Here is a 23,918-nt window from a genome sequence, read left to right on the forward strand (position 1 = left end):
GAATCACCATACCTCAGAGAAAAAGAGAATATTTTGTGAAATGGCATCTTGGACTTAATATGTGTAAATCCATTCTTTCGGAAATCCAGGCTCCATGTTATGGGACTCACTCTAATGGGTCCCGACAATTAAAATGGTTACCTTAAAAATGTGGTTAAAAGCCACTTTTAATGAATAACAAGCTTTTTTGCAAAGGCGAGCCTCCCACATCCCTCTGTGGAGGAAACCCCCCCACCATATATTTATACCATCTCCATGGTCACAGTGAAGAGAAGTGTAGATGTTAATGTTCACTAAAAGTGTCTTTCGGTGGTATTTACTTTACAATATTGTCGATTGGAAAATTACATTGAAAACTTGTCAGTTTCCCATTTATTATACCCAAGAGTCTAGTCTGTTCATGACCTGACAGCTGATGACCTGCCATCATCTAGAACAGTGTATATGCATGGTATTGAGGGCTCAGATTGTTCTTATGCAGCAGTACATTAGGCATCAGTGACATGTTGATGGTCATCCAGAAAGAACAGGACCATGCCAATATATTGTTGGAACATATGTTACTGGGGCAGTCTGCATCATTCTAACAAAGAAAATGTCAGGTGTTGTGTACCTGTACTTGCAATAAACCATTGCCAGTTATCTCTGTGATGTGGCCCATCACCTAATCCTCTATCTTGCATGTGGTACAGCATGTCTATCTCCTCTACAAGCTGTTGCGTGCTGAGTATATGTTCCTGTCTTGTAGATTTATTCTGTGTGATTTGTCAACCAACATGCTGATACTGATGTACTACATTTGCAAGCATGGCCTCACCTGACTTCCACATACAGGCATGAGCAGCCTAGGACATTTGCCTCACTTTGTAATACTTTCATGTAAATGCCATCTCATATTTGCATGTCTGTATGTAGATTTGTCTGCAAAAACTGCTATAGAGAAACTCATAATTTCAGTGATTTGCTAGCAGTTGTAACTTTTTAAGACTTGTTGATATCGAGGGATTTGTCTTCTGATGACAGCTTCTGTTTTCTGTCAAACTCCTGGGATGTACCTGTTTCTAAGAAACGTCAACTTCAGAGGTGTGTCACATTGCCTCTGACATCCTTATTGTTGTCATACAGAGGAGTGGCTACTTTAGCTGCGGTGGAGGGGTGTTCCTCACTATACCCCATGTTTGCAAAAATACTGGACAACATTAGCAACTGGTGGTGGGTGTGACACCAGTGTGATGTGTCTTTAATAGCTAAATTTCTGGAGTGTTGCTATGTGTCTTTTTGTTTTAAGTTCGGCAATGCATTTCAAGGTGTATAGCCCATGCTACAGAGGTCTTTGACTCCTGTTGTGAATGTAATGCCTTCAGGGGCCGTATATTTCACTCTGCCTCTGGTCACCATTTGTTGTTTGTTTGTTTCTTCTACCCTGGCCTCATGGAATTTAGGGCATCATGGTATACTGACTCCCGTAACAGCATCTGGACTGTACACAAAGGACTATGTCACTGTCTTGAGGGATCATTGCTTCTGCGATTTGTATTGCCTTGTTTGCCTGCACTCATTTTTTTTTCGGGGGGGTGAGATCATTCTGCTTCCACTATTTGAATATGATATCTGGGGCTTGCCTACACTGTAATTTTTTGGAGGAGGGGTAACATATCACATACACCTTGTGCAACAATAAACTGTACTTTAGCAAAATTCTTACAATCTACTTGTGATTTATTTAATTTATTATTTAGTCATTTATCCATACTTTGTTAACTGGTTAGTCCCACTAGGCTAGTAGCCTCTTTTCAGAGGAGACCTGAGGTGGTATTTATAGTATTTGGAGAAATTTGGCTAGAGTATTAGGGAACTTCCTCTACTCTTTTTGATAAGTGCCGTGGGATCTTTTACATCCACCTAAGCTACCACCAACTCATGCAGATGGGGCCTTGGTTTAACATCTCATCTAAAGATGACACACTTAGGAGTACAGCACCCTCTTAATGCAACACTGCAGTATCAGCAATCAATCTACCCATTGTGGGAATTGAACCCACAGCCTTCTGCACAAAATGCAAGTGTGCTACTGACACTGCCTTTGCTTTGTATAATTTTCCATTTTATGTATTTATATTTTCTAATATTTTAAGTACTATATGGGTGATTGCTTTCAGAAAGTCTCCCTCCCATTCATTAATACAGTAACAGTATGCTGTATTATACTCCCTATATTTAATATTGTTTTGGGGAGGGATACCCGTTCATTAGTACAGAGGTCTGTGTATTGTAGTTCCTACTCTTAGTCTTCTGTTTTCCTTGTCTATACTTTCAGTATGTTGCGTTAAACTGAATATATTTTTCCACCACTTAAGTTAACATAGATTGTTTTCATGCACATTACATTCAGCTACTTGCCGATCTTCTGATATGCTTGTACATAACTTAAACTGATTTGGGGAAAGTAGTGTTTTGTCAGGCATACGTGGAAGAATCTAGCTATTTAATTCAACAGCAGTGTAGACAGTCCTAGAAAGTTTCATACGGTCATTCAGCTGTGCCACTAAAACAGCAAAGTCACCAATTTGATTCTGTTATCCATTAAATGTTGTATTAAAATGTAGTATTCCAAGTTGCTTTTGTCGAAATCAGCGAGTTGAGTGAAGTTGCCAGTTTTCTATTCCATTTGCAACCAGAGTTCATACTCTTTTAAACAATATGGTGTTTAAATACTGGAGTAACCACATAGATAGTACAGTAAGCAAACAGTAACTAATTTCTTACTTGCATCATGCCATACCAAAACACAATGAATAATGACACTAGATGCAGATGTATCATGAAAAGCAGCAAAAATGTTGGCTCTCTACTGTAATTTCCTAATGATAATGAACATTTTTGAAGTACACATTTAATATTCTTTTGATCTTAACACATTCTATCTTAAACATGTAGCTTATATAGTTTTTGAAAATCTAATTAGCAGTATTTTCTGTGTTCTCGTGGTTCCATTTGCCTTTTAAACAAATCATTCATATTTCCAGAGCTCAGGTTTACACCATCAAAGTATACAGATTAAAAGAAATAATTAACATTTGCTAGTGTTTTATGTTGGAAGACAGTGATATCACAGTCAACAAGTCTCTGGTTAATGATTTTGATTTCTGCAGCATGGGTTTTGTACAGAACAGATGATTTAACTTAAAATGCTATTTATTTTTTTTTGTTTCAGATCGACTCCTATGATGTAACTGTAGCTGAAGACATAGGAGAAGTTCAGCTGGTTAAAGTCGAGAAACGCAAATACTGGGTCCAGGATGACTGGTACTGTAAATTTATTACTGTGAAGACGCCTTCAGGGGATTACATTGAGTTTCCATGCTACAGATGGATATCTGGTGACAAAGAAATTGAGATTCGAGATGGAAAAGGTTTTTATTTCTCTTACTTCCATAATATGTTTGAGAGTTTTCTAGACAAGTGTAAAGGTATGAAAAATGTCCAAGAGAGGGTGGCAGTCAGTTAGCTGTGTTACTCCTTTGTATCAAAGATAAAGAAAGGCACATATTGCTAAGCAGGGATCAAAGCCTATTTCTGTTAGGCTGGGAGAAAGCAGTAAAAATGGAAAGGCTGCATTCAGCAGTGGGACAGAGAAGGTCTGAGATGTTGTAAGCAGCCTACAAATTAAAGGTGAACATCTTATCTGCGGTACTGGGATGGTGTAAGATGGAAAGGATTGGGTCTAGTCAGAGACCTGTGTAATTATGGATTTCACTTTTTAGTTCAGTGAGATTTTTTTAACACAAAAAATGTAAACTGCATTGTTTTATTCTTAGGTATATTTGTGGCCAGTTCTTTAGACAATGCCAGCCAGCAATGTTGCAGAAGGAAACTAATGATACTGATGAATTGCTGGATCTAAAGAGTGATGGATCATCACCTTATACAATGACATCTAGTTCAAGCCTGTCAAGGTATAGGTGTAGGGAGATGATAAATGCTCTGAATCGTAGTGGGTTAAATACGAAGTTATTTGTTTCTGCAATGCAAGTGGCATGGGAGAAAGGATTGCAGAACACAGTGCTATCTAGTACCTACAATGTCTGTGAGGAGGAAGAAGGTATGTAAGACAGTATCAAGGGATTTAGAGGCACTGACAAAGAGGAAAACCACATTTCACATGATTTAAGTTTGTAAACATTGTATTGGTTAGAGACAGGAGAGCTTTAAAGGTGATGTGTCCATTCTGGAAATCATGTCATTCCTGACAGAAAATGTTTGTGTTTAATTAGGTTTCCACTAACTTGGCTAGATGAAGGAGGAGTCATATGGGTTAGTATTTGTTGACAACTTTTGCTTTATCAGCTTTGTGAAGAATTCTGTTTGCCTGTTTTCATAAAGCTGGAAAACATCCTATGTATGGGGAGATATTAAAGGTGGTTGCCATGGAAGGAAACACTATCCAACAGGCTTTGAGGAACAGAAATGTAAGCCATATTCTCTTAGTGAATCATGACTGGAAAGCTTTTCAAGTAGGAGAAAATTATGCTGGACGAGTTTGAACAAAAAAGGGATAAGTAGTGGGTGAAGAATTGATGGATGAAGAAGAAACACTGATTGAATGAGATGGTGGGAAGGGTAGGGGAGAGTAAGAGGAAGAAAGTTAATACTGAGTGAAGGGATGATGGAGAGATGTTAGAGAAACGCTGAAGTTATCATTCTTAAATATGGGATTAAAGAGAAATGCTAGGGATAAGCTGTTGTAAAGCAGAAAAAACAGTAAAAAAATAACCTGTTTAGTTTTATTTGCACTTATACAGTCATGCAAGAAAATATCTGCAAAGGCGCATGAATATAATAAAATCAGACAGGCAATGGGTTCTGACTGAATAAATGAGCAAAACCATTGATATCTCGTACACCACTACAGGACTAAAAGTATAAACCACAAATCTGAAGTTATAGAGGGTTGCTTTTTATGTGGATTGTACACAGTCTGCAAGTACTTTCTGCAAGTTAAATCTTTTTCACATCCAATAGTGCACAAAAGTATGATGTAAGACACCATATTAAGGGCAAAGTACAAATATTTATTAAATGCTACATGCTCCATGCTTGTTAAATTAACACAATGAATTGCATAGTTTGAAAACATTCAATGGACCCCAAGTTGATCACGCTTGTCATTTTTCTTTACTTTTCTGGCCTGCAGAATTTCATATTTTGGAAAATTTTAGCTTGATTTCGTGCAAGTATGCTGATGATTATGGAATCTCAATATTCAGCATCTGAACTGCTGCCTTTGGCAGTTAACTACACTCTTCAGGAGTATCATCTGGCATCCTCAATGGAATGCTGTAAAATTAAATATCAGTAATTCTGCTACATAAAATGAGCATTTAATTTGCAATATTATTTGCTGATGTTCTTACACAATATGTTGGGTCTGTATCAGAAGCACAAACTTTCAAAAGTTCGAGCCTCATATGGTCGACACCATATGAGCGAACTTTTGAAAGCTCACAAGTTTCAACAGAGATTGCCGTAGGGAATATTTCCCTTTACTTCACTGTACTGCGATCTTGCAGTTGGTATTTTTAAGTAGCGGGGGTGTGGGGGGTGCAGGAGGGCTTGGTCCCTGTTCAAAGCGTTCAGGTATGTTTTTTTGTTTATTTTTTATTATATGTTTGAAGTTTTAAAACTTCACTTATATGGTGTTGATTGTATGAGCGTGGAAATTTTAAACGTTTGAGCATATAATATAGACCCAATATATTTACATGCACTCTGGCTAAAATGCAAAATGTTGCTGCTTTTTTCTTTTTTTTTCCAATCTCTAGTAAAGCCTGCAAACATTAGTTTTCTGTATGTGCACTAGAAGACAGTCTCAAATTTTAGAGCGGGGCTATAACCAACTTATGCATTAATTGGGCAAGAATCAAGGGTTGCAGTCCCTGAACTTTTAATTAACTGGGTGAGCTTACCATTAACTGTGGATGACTTCTTGCTATAATATAGAATTTAAAGAAGTGCATTTAGTAGACACATCTTTTTAGATTTTTTTTTTTTTTTGCTTCCAGTAGGCATTTCCCTTTCTGGATGTGCTCTAAAGTGGGCAGCATATTGATCCACCTGAAGAATTTTGGGAAAACTTCATAATCTACTAGTAATAACAAGTGTTAAAGGCTCTTAACTGCATCACTTTCAAAGGAAGTCTCTTAGTAACAACTCTCTCACATGACAAATGGTTCAGACATATGATGAGTGCTATGTGGGCAACTAAAAGAGGGATGGGCAGAAGCTAATCTTGCAGCCTGCCTTCTTTTGGGTGGTCACTGTCCCTTGGCTATATTACATTAATCAGCTTAGTTTTGGTTTCACAACAAAGGGAATGAACAAAAGAATATGACAGAACTGAACAATGCATATTTCCCAGATGAATAACAAAACTGAATGATGCATGTTTTCCAGGTGAACCTTACTGGTTAGTGAATCAGAAAATAAAGTGGTGGGGGTGGTTGAAGGTGATATGTGGCTTGAATAATTTCTAGGTCACTCACCTTCAGACCACAGAACATGCAAAAAAGATCAAACATGCTTGTCACCATATTTTCTTCAGTGCTAGTTCTGCTATATATTACTAACACACCTTTTTCACATGCACAAATGTGCTTTTCCCACTGATTTCTCAGTCTACATTTCTGTACTTCAGTTCAGTACACTTGAGCACAGCAGTGCAATTTTACATGCCTCAAAATACTTTTTGGTCTTTGACATTATTTAAACTGAATAAGCCATTAATTGATACGGCATTTTTTGGCTCCATTTCAAGCTCCTTCACTATGCCAACACTAAAATTTCCTACCATTTCATCTAGTTCCTCTCAAGTTGCTTAAAGTCTATATTTTAGTCACTACTTCAACTTTTCCTTCCCGTTTTACCTATATCTGTGTCTATATCTCTATCACCTGCCCATTATTCAGAACAGAACTATGTGATATACTTAGGACAGCTAGACAGACACTCCCCCATTACTTTCTTTGCTCTTTTAGTAATTTCTGGTTTTGTTCTGGACTTCTGCTTTATGTCAACAAATTCTGCCTATGTGCCATTAACTGCATGAATTTTTAATGATTACTTACATGTACGGAGGTCACGTTGTTTTACATTCCACTTGCCTAAAAATGACTTGAAATTGCCTAGCTTCAGTAATAACCTAAGTCTTTTCAGGACACAACAGTAAAAGACTAAGAAAAAAAATGCTGGTATTAGTCGTACATGCATGGAGAAACATAAACATATATTTACTATATTTCTATGTAATTAGAACTGGTATACTGAATTAGTTACTGTGTAGGATTTCGTGAGTACTACAACCTACCAACTCCAGCTTGCTTTATGCATTGCTTCAACATATGTGTCCTGAAAAGGCCAGGGTGTTTAGTGAAAATATGTGCTGGCCAGTTAGTTTTGGGCAATCATGAGGTAGGCATTGACAGTAGCTAGTGGGCTAGATTTCAAAAGGATGGCTCTCTGTGTAAGTTTGCTCATATTCTGAAAGACTTTCTTTCAGTGTAAGTGACTTAATTCACAGTAAGGCCTATCTATAAACATTACCTGTTAAATCTGATAATGCATGAAAGACATGATAATGAAAACTATCATATTGTAAATCAGGGTGAGAACTGCTCTTTAAATGTTGTACACAGCCTCTAGTCAGTAAAAGTATTTCACCTTCTATCAAAACCCACTAAGACTGGTACAAAGAGCTCCACTCACCATGCATAGCTCTCCAGATTTTTACTTCGTATTTTTGGTGTGTTCCTCATAGCATTTGTGGCTTTCTGGCAAATTACTGAAGATTGAAGTCACTCAGTGATGACATACATTTGAATTTCAGAGTTCTTATCCTTCAGAAAATGCATGTTAATCAAAATCCTGTTATTTTAGCAACTTTCTAAGTTTATAAAAACAATATTTAACATTAGTCCCTATTTTTGAACGATTGCCCCCCCCTCCCTTTAAGCTTTGTCCAGATTTCTTGCACTAAGAGGTTGACAGGTATGACATGCCTCTTTACCTTTTAGGGGGATTGCATGGGGTAGACAGTCATTTGGTGTGCCGTGTCAAAAAAAAAAAAAGAAATTGATCACTCTTTTGGTGTCTTCATAATAATGCGATGAGTGGTCACTTAAGCTGTGCCATCTTGTCTATGTCTGTTCACTCGCAGATGACAATTTCATATATAGAATGAGGGGAAAAAGTGTGTTTTCACCTTCACCAGCACCATAATTCAGCTCTAACATCTCAACATAAGGACTACACAATCTCCAAAACTACTTTATTCATCTCAGGGCACTGATAAATGATCAGTCCATCACTGCACTTTACCAAAGTACTTAAAACCTGGCATTATCTCATTTCATACTCAAATCACACTATCCTACTGTATATTAACTATCACCACCAACAAAATAAAACAAATATGTGCATACTTAGCATGCAGAGTTTCAAAAACAATGCTTTCCCAGGAATACAGGCATGTCTTCATTTTTCAGCAGAGACCATGAATTGAAGCAAACCCTGCAGATTTTTTTCATATTCTCATTTCAGGCTTAATCAATAGCCATTTCAAGGCCACTTCTTAGCAAATTAACCACACATGCTCAAGACATGCATTTTAAACTATACTGGTGTACATGTATACATTTCTTTCCTAAAAGATAGTAAGGTGTCAATTGAATATCATTCTTTAGGACAGAATTTTACAAAGACAGTGCTGTGGGATTTTGAGGACAGTCATGAAACATGACCATAAAATGTCCTTTCTTAAAATCTGGCCTAAAATTACTGCCTGTGTCAAAGATAAAATATTGCATATTTTAATTAATATTAATATCATTTTCTGATAGCATCTGCGTGCTGTGTCTCGAGATCCATGCCAATGCAACTGTGCAATTGTGTCCAAAAATGTGATCTAATACACCAACACCACAACCACACTTTAGCATGAAATTCTGCAATTTCATTACCTTGTTTCAACAAGTACAGTTAGAGACCTAAGATAACCTTTGTGAAACTAGCTCCAAACTACTTAAAGCAGCAACTGCATGACTGTGTTTCATGCTGTAAATGACAGCTTTTGAATTTATTTCCTCAACATTTGAGTTCCAGTTTTTTAAAGTCACAAAGGCATACAATAAACATTGCTACTAACATGGAACTCCTCTGCCTTTGAAATGATGACTTCCCATGCTGATCACGACACCATGTTTAAAGTACAACTGTGGGATTCTATTATTAAATGCTCAACTTCTCTGTCTTTTTTTCTCCCTATTTACTGTCCCTGCTATGAATAAACAACAATATAGCATTTAAAATATTTTAAATTGACGGTTTCTCTCCAATAGAATGGTACTTCACTGTACTGTGGTGGTTTCACTTTCAAAAAACTTTTGTCCTGCCCTGGAAAAGTTCCAGTTCACTGATATCATCAAGGCTACTGAATACAGGTAGTTTTCTGGCCATTTCCCTCTCCAAACTGACATCACCACTACCATCATAAAAACCCACCCATGCTGTGAAGTCACAGTTCCCTGGTCCTTCCCCTACTCATACAGAAAGTAAAGGCTAGAACAATAAAACAGTACATGAGTCAAGTCTCCTACTGTGAGCTGTAAATCACAGCAGGTAACAGCTCAAATTACCCTTAGCACTTTGACAGTTAAGGAAGTTAGGTATGAAGGGGAGTGGGAGTTGAGTCAAAGTAATACAATTCAGGCTTCACAAAAGACTGCAGTTCAGCCAATCTAAAAAGAAGCAGCAGTAAAAAGCACTTTGAAAGTCTGTTCTGTGGCATTTGTACTGTTTGCATTTTAAGTAGTCATTGAACGTCATGAAATGTTACTTAAAACTAACTGACTGAAAGACAGCAGTGTATGCATGTAAAATCAGTGCAGTGACAGGAGCTTTAGGAAGAAAAAGGCCTGCATGATGTAATTTTTTACAGACTAGCACTGCATTATGGGATACCTAGAGGCAGACTAAACAATCAGAATTATTTCAAGATGCCAGACCCCATGTGGTCAGACTCAGAATTTATGTCTAAAAATATTTAATAACCTGTAAACAGTCCCAGAGTGGTGTTAAAATGTAGGAAACCTCAAACCATGATAAAATAAACATGTTTTTTTGAGTCTGTGGGTGTGGTTCTCCTTTAAGTATAAACTTACTAATCACACTAATATACTTCATCAGTTGGAGATTTACAATCACTGATCATGTGACACAAAACTACATAAATCTAAGTCATTCTTTTATTCTGCTCAAATTCATCCCTTTAGTCTGGCATCCTTGATTGCTTGTCTTAAACCTCTCTTCTCTACAGAAAACAATTCTGAGAAGTGAAAGCCGTAGTATAATGTTATCTACATTAATGTCGTAAACACAGTTTGTTTGTTAGTAAACTGCCTAAGAGCTGTACACTGCTTTCTTCTTTTCTTAGTTTTAAGGATTAATTTGTGATCCCTGAGGTATATCTTTACCAAACTTACAACTACCTTCCCATCCATCAACACAGACCCATTAGGAACACCACCAACACATAACCCTTCAAATCCCCTAGCCACCTTTTCACTATCACCCATTCCCACATCCACCATCCAAAAACTTCTTTATAAACTAAAACCATGCACAAATGCCCCAGATAATCTACCTGCAGAATACCTACAACTAGCAGCCCCTTCCATTGGTTAGCCTATCAGAATTCTCCTTAACCGGTCCATTCAAGTCCGTCCTATATACCAGATATCTGGAAGAAAGCATTTTTCATCCCTCTTCATAAAGGTGGTAACAACTCTGACATCTCTAATTTCTGTCCCATTGCCATTCTTTCCCCCATCTCTAAAATATAAGAGAAATGCATCCATACACAGCTCATAAGTCATCTAGTAAAACACCAATTGCTTTGGCCCACTCAACATGGATTCAGGCCTGGACATAGCACCAGTACAGTTCTCATTTCCTTCTTAGATACAGTAACTAGAGCTTACAATGCTGGATCCTTAGTTTCTGCACTCTTTCTTGATTTATTAAAGGCATTTGACACCATTTTCCACTGTCTACTCTAGCCTTAGCATATCTCCCTCCACCCTACAGTGGTTTACCAACTATCTCAACAATAGGCAGCAGTCTACCAGATGGCAGCTCTCCTCCTCCCCTTTCATTACTACTAACATAGGTGTTCCTCAAGGCTCAATTCTGGGTCCCCTCCTTTTCGGTATATTTGTCAATAACTTTCATAATACTCTAATGCACCGTACTATCATCCAATATGCGGATTACTCAACCATCATCTGTTCCTCAAAATCTGTCACTGAATTACAGCATCTTACCCAAGAAGCATTTACCTCTACTGAGCACTGGATGTCCCAGAATCACCTTGCTCGCAACCCCAATAAGACAAAAAGTACAGTTTTGTACCCACCATAAATGTAGATGTTCGAGCGTATACACTGCTGCAGTCATTACACTTGGGGTTATCCTGCTGTCAGGTGGTTCCCCAGCCGGCCTGAGTTCCAAAGTCTTGGTCCAGCGTCAGTTGCTGTCGCCTCCTCCCTGATGTCAGTGCGACAGGGGTATATAAGATGCAGCTGATGCCATTTTCTTCAGTTTTTCTTGCCCCAGATGTCAGGTGCCCCCAAAAGGTAGGCAATTCAAATTTCTAATAAAACATACATAAGAAAAGCAATCAACAACATTCAGTTACCAGCAAATACTCCCCATAGGTAGTAAAGGGTAGAAGACATAGGTATGTACCAGCAAGTAAGAGGGGAAGGAGGGAGGGTAACCTGGACTGCTGCAGTGTATACACTCGAACATCTACATTTATGGTAGGTACAAAACTGTACTATGTTCATCGTGTTACACTGCTGCAGTCATTACACTTGGGTAGAATCTCAAAGATGAGGTAGGGTGGCTGGTTCTATAAGGCATTAGGGGTGGCTATAAGGCCCTGCAGCACTGCAGTGGTGAAGCCAGCTCTGGATTTAGAGTATAGAGGCAGATGGTAATGCTTGGTGAAGGTATGTACAGAACTCCAAGTTGCTGCTTCCAAAATATCTTTGGTAGGTACTCCTCTGAGGTAGGCAGCTGAAGTGGCTGTTGCCCTGGTGGAGTGAGATCTAATGTTGTTAGGTACAGCATGGTATGTGTAGCAGAAATGTATACAGTGTCCTATCCATTTTGAAATTGTCTGTTTTGAAATGGCTTTTCCCTGTGCTCCTGCAGCATATGCTACCAGTAATTGCTCAGATTTTCTGAAAGCTTTGGTTTCGTCCAAGTAGAAGCGTAACTTCCTGTGTATGTCCAAAGAATGCAGTAGTCTCTCCCCTTTATTCTGTGGATTTGGATAAAAAGTTGGCAAGTGAATAGTTTGGTTTAGAGCCACACTTGATACCACATTTGGCATAAACGTAGGGTTAGTTCGTAAAGGCACCCTGTCTTGGTGGAAAATGATGAAAGGTTCCACTGCCATTAGTGCCTGTAATTCTGAAACTCTTCATGCTGATGTTATTGCCAGGAGCAGAGTAGTTTTTCAAGAGATATATTTTAAATATGCTGTGTTAGCTGGCTCAAAAGGAGGTAAAGTTAATTTTTCCAACACGAAGTTGAGGTTCCAAGTTGGAGTAGGTGCTCTACGGGGCAGTCTTATGTTTTTAGCCCCTCTGAGGTACTGTTTTAGCAAAGGATTAGAGAAAATTGGTGGATCCGTGTTGTAATGAGCAGAGATGGCAGAGGCGTGGATCTTGATGGATGAAAAGGAGAGGCCCTTGTCCAGCATCTCAGTTAAATATTGTAGTATCTGAGGAATATTTGGGACAAGAGGGTCTAAGCTGTGAGCCTGATTCCAGGCACAGAATCTCTTCCATTTATCCGAATAGGCTTTCCTGGTACTAGGCCTTCTGGCCTGCAGAATGACATCCATAACAGCTTTGGAGAGAGGCATTGCTTGCTTGACTAAAGAATCTTCCATGCAGCTAGGTTTAAAGTCTTTAGCTATCTGTGAAGTATCTGATTGTTGTGCTGAGTCAGTAGATGTGGAATTTGAGGCAAAATCCAGGGTGGTCCTTGTACTAAGTTCTTTAAGATTGGGTACCAGTGCTGGCGTGGCTAGTCTGGTGCAGTCAGGATCATCTTTGGCTCTTCTTGCCTGGCTTTTATGAGTACCTTTGGAAGGAGAGGTAGTGGTGGGAAAGTATATACTTGTAGGTTTCTCCAGCTGAATGAGAGGGCATCCACTTTCCATGCTTGTGGGTGGTAAGTCCTTGTGCAGAATTTCTGTAGCTGGCAGTTCATTGGGGATGCAAACAGATCTATGTCCGGGCTCCACCATTTCTGTGTTATCATTCTGAATATTTGTGGATTCAATTCCCATTCGTGGGGATCCATGATGTTTCTGCTTAAGTCATCTGCCAGTGTGTTTTTCTCTCCTGGCAGGAATTGTGCTTGCAGATGAACTTGGTAGTTTAGAGCTGTGTTCCACAAGGTCATGGCTTGTCTGCAGAGGGGATAAGAGTGAGTGCCCCCTTGCTTGTCTATGTACCACATAACTGTGGTGTTGTCTGTCTTTAGTAGTAGTTGTCCTGGATGCAGCAGGTCCTTGAAGGCTATAAGGGCATTTTGTACAGTTAGCATCTCTTTTTGATTGATGTGAAGATGCCTTTGTTCTGCGGGCCACTTGCCCTGAATACATTTTCCTGCCATATGTGCTCCCCAGGCGTAATCCGATGCATCTGTTGTCAGTGTTTGCCTGGCTGTGGGTTGAGTAAAATGCTGTCCCTTGTTGAGGTGACAAGCTTGAGCCCACCATCGAAACTCCTGTTGAAGGCAAGGAATTAGTGGTATAACTGTTTCCAAACTTTGACAGTGTTGTGACTAGACATTCTTTAGGTACCATTGTAGTTTCCTCATATGCAGTCTGGCATATGGAATTAGTAGTATGCAAGATGCCATGTAACCCAATGCCTGCAGAATTTTTCTTGCAGGGAGTTGGGTTCTTGTTGCCATCAATTGAAAATATTGAGTCAGTTGTCCTTGCTTGCCTGGAGTGAGATAAGCCATCTGGGCCGTTGTATTCAAGCTGGCACCCAGGAATATTATCTCTTGTGAGGGCACTAGTTTTGGTTTCTTTTCATTTACTGTGTACCCTAGGCAACTTAATAACTTTTTTACAAATGCCAGATGCATTAGAAGAATGTCCTTGCTCTCTTCTTGAATCAGGCAGTCATCCAGGTATGGATTAATTTGAATTCCTTTCTGTCTTCAAAATGCAATTACTGGTGCCAGGCACTTTGTGAAGACCCTGGGTGCAGTAGATAAGCCAAAGGGCAGAGCAGAGAATTGATAATGCATTGAACCAGCTATGAATCTGAGGTATCTTCTGCAGTTTTGTCTGATAGGGACATGCAGGTATGCCTCCTTGAGGTCCAAGGTTACGAGCCAAGCTTTCTTGCCCAGCATGGGAAGAAGCTGCTGTAGTGTCAACATTTTGAATTTCGGTTCATAGGTTCATAGGTTCATACTAGGCTATTTGCCCTAGGGCATTTATAAGCCTAGCCAGAGTGTGTTTAGCTTTCGCCACCCATTTTAAATTAATTTTGCTATGCCCTTTTACGAGGTTAGTATACTGTGCCTCTGTCTAACAGTGACACAGAAGTGATACCCGGGGTAAACCTACGATCTCCCATCTACTCATCAAGATTCCTCTTGAAGAGAGTCAATGAGGGACTCTGCCTAACCTGGACTGGGATTTTATTCCAGAGTGCAGGGAACCTCTGGGTTATGAATCTGTCCCTCCAGTATGTCCTATTTATTTCAGAGCTGAGGTTCAAGTCTCTTGAGCGCGTAGCTTGATGGGATTTGGATTTTCTGAGGTGCAGCATGTCCATTAATTCCAGGTTGGACATGGCTTTATACGTCAGGCACAGATCGCCTCTGAGCAGGCGGTATGCCACTGAGTAGAGCTGGAGTTTCTTTAACCAGGCAGCATATGGCATCTGTTTGAGCCCTTTGATCCTCTTGGTGAGGTACTTTTGGGGTCTTTCCAGTTGCTGCAGGTGTCTGGTAAGGTACATCCCAAAAGGGGCATTGTACTCAATTAAGGGCCTGATGAGGGATGAGTAAAGAGGCATGATGACCTCCCCTGATCTAGATGTGAATCCCTTCATGATTAGGTGGGCCATATAAAATGTTTTTCTAACCACTTTGGCCACGTGGTTGTCAAATGAGAGATTGCTATCAACTTGGGTCCCCAGGTCCCTAATTACTTCTTCTGTTCTTAATGGATTACCACCTATGTGGTAATTTGTGGGCACTTTGTTTTTGCCAAAGGGGATGACTATACACTTTTTGGCGTTTAGCTTGAGGCCATGGCTCTGGCACCAGTTGTCTGTTTCTATGAAGCCCTTATGGAGGATGCTTGTGTCAGCTGGAGAGTCGATTATGGCGCCCAGTTTGCAGTCATCTGCGAACTTGGTCAGCCACAGTCCTTCCGTGTTGGCCTGTACCTCCGAGAATTATATACCAAACAAGAGAGGTCCCAGGACTGAGCCTTGTGGGACGCCACTTGTAACTGGTTTGGAGTATGACATGGCTCCAGCAATTCTAACCATGTGGGTTCTGTCCTTGAGCCAGTTTGCAACCCATCTAGTGACATAGAGGTTTATATTTAAGCTGGTGAGCTTATCTCTAATGCCCGAGTGGGTATTGTATCAAAGGCTTTTGCGAGGTCCAGGTAGGCTGTGTGGACCACCTTCCCCTTGTCAATGGCCTTGGTGACTGTTTCAAAGAAATCGACCAGGTTTAAGAGGCAGGATCTGCCCTTAACAAAGCTGAACTGGGTAGGATCCAGTGTCTGTAGGTCCCCAATATCTTTATTTATGAGGTCCATGATGATCCTTTCCATAGCTTTGCAGACCAAGCTAGTCAGGCTTATGGGGCAATAGTTTCCAGGATCCGTTGAGGCACCACCTTTGTGGAGAGGGACCACTGTTGCTGTACGCCACTCTTTGGGTGCATATCCTGTAGTTAGGCTATGATTGAACAGTAGTTTTATGTTTGGGTTTAGCTCTTCTTGGAGTTCATTTAGGACACAGCCCGAGACACCGTCTGGTCCCATTGATGCTGTGTTTTTTGCTTTGGAGAGGGCGGCTCTTACCTGAGCATCTGAGATGTCAGGGGGGCAGCACTCTGCTGGGATAGATATTTGCCCTTTTGGTGGGGGGGGGGGAGAAGTTTGCGCTAAACCTGTCAGATAGGATGTTGGGAATGTCTGTGGGTTCGGTGTATTTTTTTGTCATTTTGGACGAATTCTGAGCATATCTGGGAATTCTCACCCAGGTTCCTAACATAACTAAAGAAAGCCTTGTGATTATCCTTAGTGTCCTGTGCAATTTTTCTCTCGAAGTTGGCCTTAGACGATTTTATGAGTGCCCATAGTTTTTTGCTAATACTGATCAGAGATGCCTTCCCTTTTTGGGATTTTGCTCTGTCATGTAGTAGCTTCCTCCTTCTATTGTATAGTTTGTTTATGGCTGGGGTCCACCAGACAGGACGTCTGCCTTTGGAGGATTGGGTCTTGGTTTTATTTGGGATTGCATGATCAATGTATTTCTGAAGGTGTTCATAGAATGCATTTATAAAGGATTCTGCAGTCTGGGCCATATTTTCCACAGGCCCAGTGGCTTTAAAGGATTCCACCTCAGTTTTGAGGAGTGTGAAATTTGCTTTAGAGAAGTTTTTCACTGTGGTGTTCTGGGCAGGGGGTGCGGTCGGGATGTGAATATCCAGTGAGATTAGTTTATGGTCTGATCTTACCAGTGAGGGATACACTTCTGGTCTGGAGCATAGAGTCCCCATGTTGGTGATGATCAGGTCCAGTATGTCTTCCCCTCTTGTGGGAGTGGTAACAAGCTGTTCCATAGCATTTGAGTTTATAAATTCTAGGAACCTTTGGGCTAGGGTGTCGGAGCTAGAGTAATGCTCCCTGTGTATGTTTGGGTAGTTGAAGTTGCCCAATATAATGGTGTTTGGAGAGACCTTCATGTTTTCCAGTGTTCTCAGGAAGGCCGAGTGGGGTTCCTGGGTTTGAGAGGGTGGTCTGTAGCAGGCTATAAACTGGAAGGCAGTTTTACCCACTGTTAGTTGTACATGGATAGTCTCTGATGCTTTGTGCTGTGCCACCAACCTGGAGGTGTGGGTATCTTTGACGAATATTGATACTCCCCCTCCTTTTGTGGTTCGGTCCAAGTTTTGGGGCCGAAAAGCATGGTATGAGGTATAACCTGGTAGTGCTGGGGTGCTCTTGGGAGCCTTGAACTAGGTTTCTGTTACTGCACAGATATCGATGTTCTCCATGCTCAGGAGAGTTTTGAGTGCGTGCATCTTGAGGTTTAGACTTCTGGCGTTGAGTAGCATTACTCTTACTTTCTTATCCCTTGTGATACCTATGGAGGTGGGTTTGTCTTTTGAGCCTTGCCTAAAAAAGGCACTATGGGGGTAGCAAGAGCCTTTGCCAATATCCGAAAGCCCAGGGGTGACAGGTGCAAGCCGTCCCTAGTGAAGCATCGTGGCTTGTCAAGCATGTCATCCCAGGCTGACAGGCATTGGATACCCTTTGAATGACACCAATACTTAAGCCAATTGTTGAAATTGATCATCTTGTCTTCATATTGTGGCATCATTCTTGGTGAGGGTAAGATGCTACTCAAGGTCAGGGTCATACCGGCCTGGGCTACATGCTCAGAGAGCTCCTCTATGTCTCTTTTCATGTAGTCCAGGGAGGTATGTCTCAGGTCATTCACACCAGCATGGACAATGACTGAGTCATGTTTGTACTTGCCTTGGAGTGACCTGAGTGCTTGTGTTATGTGGCGGATCCTAGCACCTGACAGGCAGCTCACCGTGACCTTCTCCTTGTTCAGCCTGGTGAGCGGGACTTCAGTGTGCCTGACGATAGAGTCACCTATTACAAGTGTATCAGGTGTGTTGTTTAGCCTTAAGGGCTGTGACTGTTCGGCACACTGGCTTTGTGAGCTATGTGTTGCACATGTTTTGTTTTGGGGTAGCGGTTGCTTGGGTGTCTGCTTTGGAGGTCTCTGCTGCTTAGGCAGATTTTTATTTAGAGCCTCCGAGTATGTTTTTGTGTGTTTATGTGTTTGGTTTGCTGTCGTGGTAGGTCTATGTGAGACTGTAATTGTAGTGAGTGTCATTTCCTTCTCCTCCTGACTGGTTATGCCAGTACTGAGTTGAGAGAGCCTAGCCTCCAGTTTGGCTATATGGTTGCATCTCTCACATGTGTTGGAATTTGTTGGGAGGAGGAGAGGGTTGTCTGTGTACATGAGGCAGTTGTAACATTGCCTCAAGATTCCCAGATTCACCAGCTGGACCGGAGAGGAAATTGACAACTGACCTTTGGACATGCTAGAATAGTATTGGGAATCTCTTTATAATTGAAAAAAAGGGCCAATGGGGAACAAGGTACTCAAGGGGAGTTTGTGAAGGTGTAATGCTTTTAATTTTTTAGTGCTGACTTATATAATTGCTTTAGTGAGCAAGTGCCAGGTAACTTAAATGCAACGTGTTACAGGTAACATAAATGCAAAAATGACAAACAGTAACTTTCTTTCAAGTGAAACAAGGAAATAAGTACAGTAAGCAATGCAGATATCACTAGGGATCCACAGAAGCACTGAAAAGCCATGTTTTAGGTGAAATTAGCATTTCAGAGAAATAAGCAAACAAACAACAAACATACAAACAAAGCTAGATTCAGCAGGCCTGGATCTAGTCTATACTACAGCAAACAAGATGTACCAATTTCAGTAAGAAACAGTTCAAATATGCAGGCACTATAAGCCTTTAACCAGAAATTCCCAGCTCAGAAGGGCAGAGTCCAGCCTCTCCTCCCACAAGAGTGCAGACCACGAACCTTCTTAATGTAAAATAACTGGCCTGAAGCCCAAGTGCTTAAACCAGAACTAATACACTTTTAGAATAACAGATACTGAGCCCTCAATCAGCAGTTTCCAACTTAGAAGGATGCCACCACAGTGCAGGCCACAAACCTTCCTAATGTAAAACAACTGGTCTGAAGCCCAAGTGCTTAATCCAAAAGACTTAGAATGATAGCTACACTTTAATCAAGTTACTACCAAGAAGTAATAAATACAATTGAATACTTTAAAAAATGCCTGGATTAGTGCTCAAGTTATACAAACAAAGCTAGATTCAGCAGGCCTGGATCTAGTCTACGCTACAGCAAACAAGGTGTACCAATTTCAGTAAGAAGCAGTTCAAATATACAGGCACTATAAGCCTTTAACCAGAAATTCCCAGCTCAGAAGGGCAGAGTCCAGCCTCTCCTCCCACAAGAGTGCAGACCACAAACACTCTTAATGTAAAATAACTGGCCTGAAGCCCAAGTGCTTAAACCAGAATTAATACACTTTTAGAATAACAAGCACTGAGCCCTCAATCAGCAGTTCCCAACTTAGAAGGATGTAAGCTACCTGTTCTGCCACTACAGTGCAGACCACAAACCTTCTTAATGTAAAACAACTGGTCTGAATCCCAAGTGCTTAAACTAAAAGGCTTAGAATGAGTTACACCAAGCAGTAATAAATACAACTGAGTACTTTTAAGATGACGCAAAAGCAAAATAAAGTAAAAAGAAACACAAATACAGTAGCAGAAACTAAGCTGATTGGCCTTCTCAAATATTCTCCCTGTACTGGGAAGAATGAGTTAATGACACTAGACTGGGAGGAGGGTCCCAGATCAAATTTACACTAGGGGTGGGCAACTGCAAAGCCACCAACTATAAAAACACTATACCAACAGGGAGGGAAGGTGGGAAACAAACTGCAGAAATGTTTCTCACAACTGAAAGGCAGCAGTGAGCCTTTAAATGAAAGTTTTAAACAGCTAAAGGAGCCTCTAGAAAAAAGAGTTTAACTGCAACAAGTTTTCAGAAACAACCCAACAGATGCTTAATAAAAATGGACAATTTCTAGTTAATACCTCACACACAGTGAAACTAGCTAGAAAAATACACAGTACACAAAGTGCTATAAATAACAAAGAAATAAAGAACAAAATAAACAAAAAAACAAGATACTTCATGTTATATATTAAAGCTCCGAATTTCCTCAATGTCCTTCCTTCGATCAGTTTAGTGTGAAATGGCAGAACACTCACAACTGAATTTCTTAGGTAACAGAAAGTTGAAACCTGAGACAGCTTTTAAGAAAGGAATCTCAAAAGAACCAATGAGGTGCTTAGTCTAAGCTGTAGTCCAGGTGACCTCAGTCAGCCAATCACCTCAAACAATTCTCTCTCACTGAAATGCCTGATGGCTTTAGCTAAACCAAGATGTCCCTGAATATGTGCTCAGACACACAGCCTCCACAAACACTAGGCCCAAATACAAGCCTGAATATGGAAATTCTACAAATTTCCCCACTACTTAGAACAAACTGCAGAAATGTTTCTCACAGCTGAAAGGCAGTAGTGAGCCTTTAAATGAAAGTTTTAAACAGCTAAAGGAGCCTCTAGAAAAAAGAGTTTAACTGCAACAAGTTTTCAGAAACAACCCCGCAGATGCTTAACAAAAGTGGACAATTTCCAGTTAGTACCTCACACACTGTGAAACTAGCTAGGAAAAATACACAGTACACAAAGTGCTATAAATAATAAAGAAATAAAAAACAAAATAAACAAAAAACAGGATACTTAATGTTATATATCATAGCTCCGAGTTTCCTCAATGTCCTTCCTTCGATCAGTTCAGTGTGAAATGGCAGAACACTCACAACTGAATTTCTTAGGTAACAGAAAGTTGAAACCTGAGAAAGCTTTTAAGAAAGGAATCTCAAAAGAACCAATGAGGTGCTTAGTCTAAGCTGTAGTCCAGGTGACCTCAGTCAGCCAATGACCTCAAACTATTCATTCTCACTGAAACGCCTGATGGCTTTACCTAAACCAAGATGTCCCTGAATATGTGCTCAGACACACAGCCTCCACAAACACTAGGCCCAAATACAAGCCTGAATATGGAAATGCTGCAAATATCCTTACTACTTAGAACAAACTGCAGAAATGTTTTTCACAGCTGAAAGGCAGCAGTGAGCCTTTAAATGAAAGTTTTAAACAGCTAAAGAAGCTTCTAGAAAAAAGAGTTTAACTGCAACAAGTTTTCAGAAACAACCCAACAGATGCTTAATAAAAGTGGACAATTTCCAGTTAATACCTCACACACTGTGAAACTAGCTAGAAAAATACACAGTACACAAAGTGCTATAAATAACAAAGAAATAAAGAACAAAATAAACAAAAAACAGGATACTTAATGTTATATATTATAGCTCCGAGTTTCCTCAATGTCCTTCCTTCGATCAGTTCAGTGTGAAATGGCAGAACACTTACAACTGAATTTCTTAGGTAACAGAAAGTTGAAACCTGAGACAGCTTTTAAGAAAGGAATCTCAAAAGAACCAATGAGGTGCTTAGTCTAAGCTGTAGTCCAGGTGACCTCAGTCAGCCAATGACCTCAAACAATTTTCTCTCACTGAAATGCCTGATGGCTTTAGCTAAACCAAGATGTCCCTGAATATGTGCTCAGACACACAGCCTCCACAAACACTAGGCCCAAATACAAGCCTGAATATGGAAATGCTACAAATATCCCCATTACTTAGAACAAACTGAAGAAATGTTTCTCACAGCTGAAAGGCAGTAGTGAGCCTTTAAATGAAAGTTTTAAACAGCTAAAGGAGCCTCTAGAAAAAAAAGTTTAACTGCAACAAGTTTTCAGAAACAACCCAACAGATGCTTAATAAAAGTGGACAATTTCCAGTTAATACCTCACACCCAGTGAAACTAGCTAGAAAAATACACAGTACACAAAGTGCTATAAATAACAAAGAAATAAAGAACAAAATAAACAAAAAACAGGATACTTAATGTTATATATTATAGCTCCGAGTTTCCTCAATGTCCTTCCTTCGATCAGTTCACTGTGAAATGGCAGAACACTCACAATTGAATTTCTTAGGTAACAGAAAGTTGAAACCTGAGACAGCTTTTAAGAAAGGAATCTCAAAAGAACCAATGAGGTGCTTAGTCTAAGCTGTAGTCCAGGTGACCTCAGTCAGCCAATGACCTCAAACAATTCTCTCTCACTGAAATGCCTGATGGCTTTAGCTAAACCAAGATGTCCCTGAATATGTGCTCAGACACACAGCCTCCACAAACACTAGGCCCAAATACAAGCCTGAATATGGAAATGCTACAAATATCCCCATTACTTAGAACAAACTGCAGAAATGCTTCTCACAGCTGAAAGGCAGTAGTGAGCCTTTAAATGAAAGTTTTAAACAGCTAAAGGAGCCTCTAGAAAAAAAAGTTTAACTGCAAGAAGTTTTCAGAATCAACCCAACAGATGCTTAATAAAAGTGGACAATTTCCAGTTAATACCTCACACACAGTGAAACTAGCTAAAAAAATACACAGTACAAAAAGTGATATAAATAACAAAGAAATAAAGAACAAAATAAACAAAAAAAGGATACTTAATGTTATATATTATAGCTCCGAGTTTCCTCAATGTCCTTCTTTCGATCAGTTCAGTGTGAAATGGCAGAAAACTCACAACTGAATTGCTTAGGTAACATAAAGTTGAAACCTGAGACAGCTTTTAAGAAAGAAATCTCAAAAGAACCAATGAGGTGCTTTGTCTAAGCTGTAGTCCAGTTGACCTCAGTCAGCCAATGACCTCAAACAATTCTCTCTCACTGAAATGCCTGATGGCTTTAGCTAAACCAAGGTGTCCCTGAATATGTGCTCAGACACACAGCCTCCACAAACACTAGGCCCAAATACAAGCCTGAATATGGAAATGCTACAAATATCCCCATTACTTAGAACAAACTGAAGAAATGTTTCTCACAGCTGAAAGGCAGTAGTGAGCCTTTAAATGAAAGTTTTAAACAGCTAAAGGAGCCTCTAGAAAAAAAAGTTTAACTGCAACAAGTTTTCAGAAACAACCCAACAGATGCTTAATAAAAGTGGACAATTTCCAGTTAATACCTCACACCCAGTGAAACTAGCTAGAAAAATACACAGTACACAAAGTGCTATAAATAACAAAGAAATAAAGAACAAAACAAAAAACAGGATACTTAATGTTATATATTATAGCTCCGAGTTTCCTCAATGTCCTTCCTTCGATCAGTTCAGTGTGAAATGGCAGAACTCTTACGACTGAATTTCTTAGGTAACAGAAAGTTGAAACCTGAGAAAGCTTTTAAGAAAGAAATCTCAAAAGAACCAATGAGGTGCTTAGTCTAAGCTGTAGTCCAGGTGACCTCAGTCAACCAATGACCTCAAACAATTCACTCTCACTGAAATGCCTGATGGCTTTACCTAAACCAAGATGTCCCTGAATATGTGCTCAGACACACAGCCTCCACAAACACTAGGCCCAAATACAAGCCTGAATATGAAATGCTACAAATATCCCTACTACTTAGAACAAACAGCAGAAATGTTTCTCACAGCTGAAAGGCTGCAGTGAGCCTTTAAATGAAAGTTTTAAACAGCTAAAGAAGCCTCTAGAAAAAAGAGTTTAACTGCAACAAGTTTTCAGAAACAACCCAACAGATGCTTAATAAAAGTGGACAATTTCCAGTTAATACCTCACGCACTGTGAAACTAGCTAGAAAAATACACAGTACACAAAGTGCTACAAATAACAAAGAAATAAAGAACAAAATAAACAAAAAACAGGATACTTAATGTTATATATTATAGCTCCGAGTTTCCTCAATGTCCTTCCTTCGATCAGTTCACTGTGAAATGGCAGAACACTCACAATTGAA

At 39.9% G+C, this 23,918-nt stretch overlaps 1 protein-coding gene across 1 annotated transcript in view; it reads left to right on the forward strand.

Annotated features, from left to right (window-relative positions):
- ALOX5 (arachidonate 5-lipoxygenase) overlaps positions 1-23,918 on the forward strand; it is an 825,341-nt gene that overhangs the window by 54,493 nt on the left and 746,930 nt on the right. Inside the window, exon 2 of the mRNA XM_044056362.1 lies at positions 3,215-3,413. Within this exon, the coding sequence (XP_043912297.1) occupies positions 3,215-3,413 (199 nt within the window). The remainder of the gene's footprint in view (positions 1-3,214; positions 3,414-23,918) is intronic.

The sequence above is a fragment of the Protopterus annectens genome, chromosome 14.part0 (genome assembly GCF_019279795.1).
Source record: "Protopterus annectens isolate FY-2018-M chromosome 14.part0, PAN1.0, whole genome shotgun sequence".
Classification (NCBI taxonomy): Eukaryota; Metazoa; Chordata; order Ceratodontiformes; family Protopteridae; genus Protopterus; species Protopterus annectens.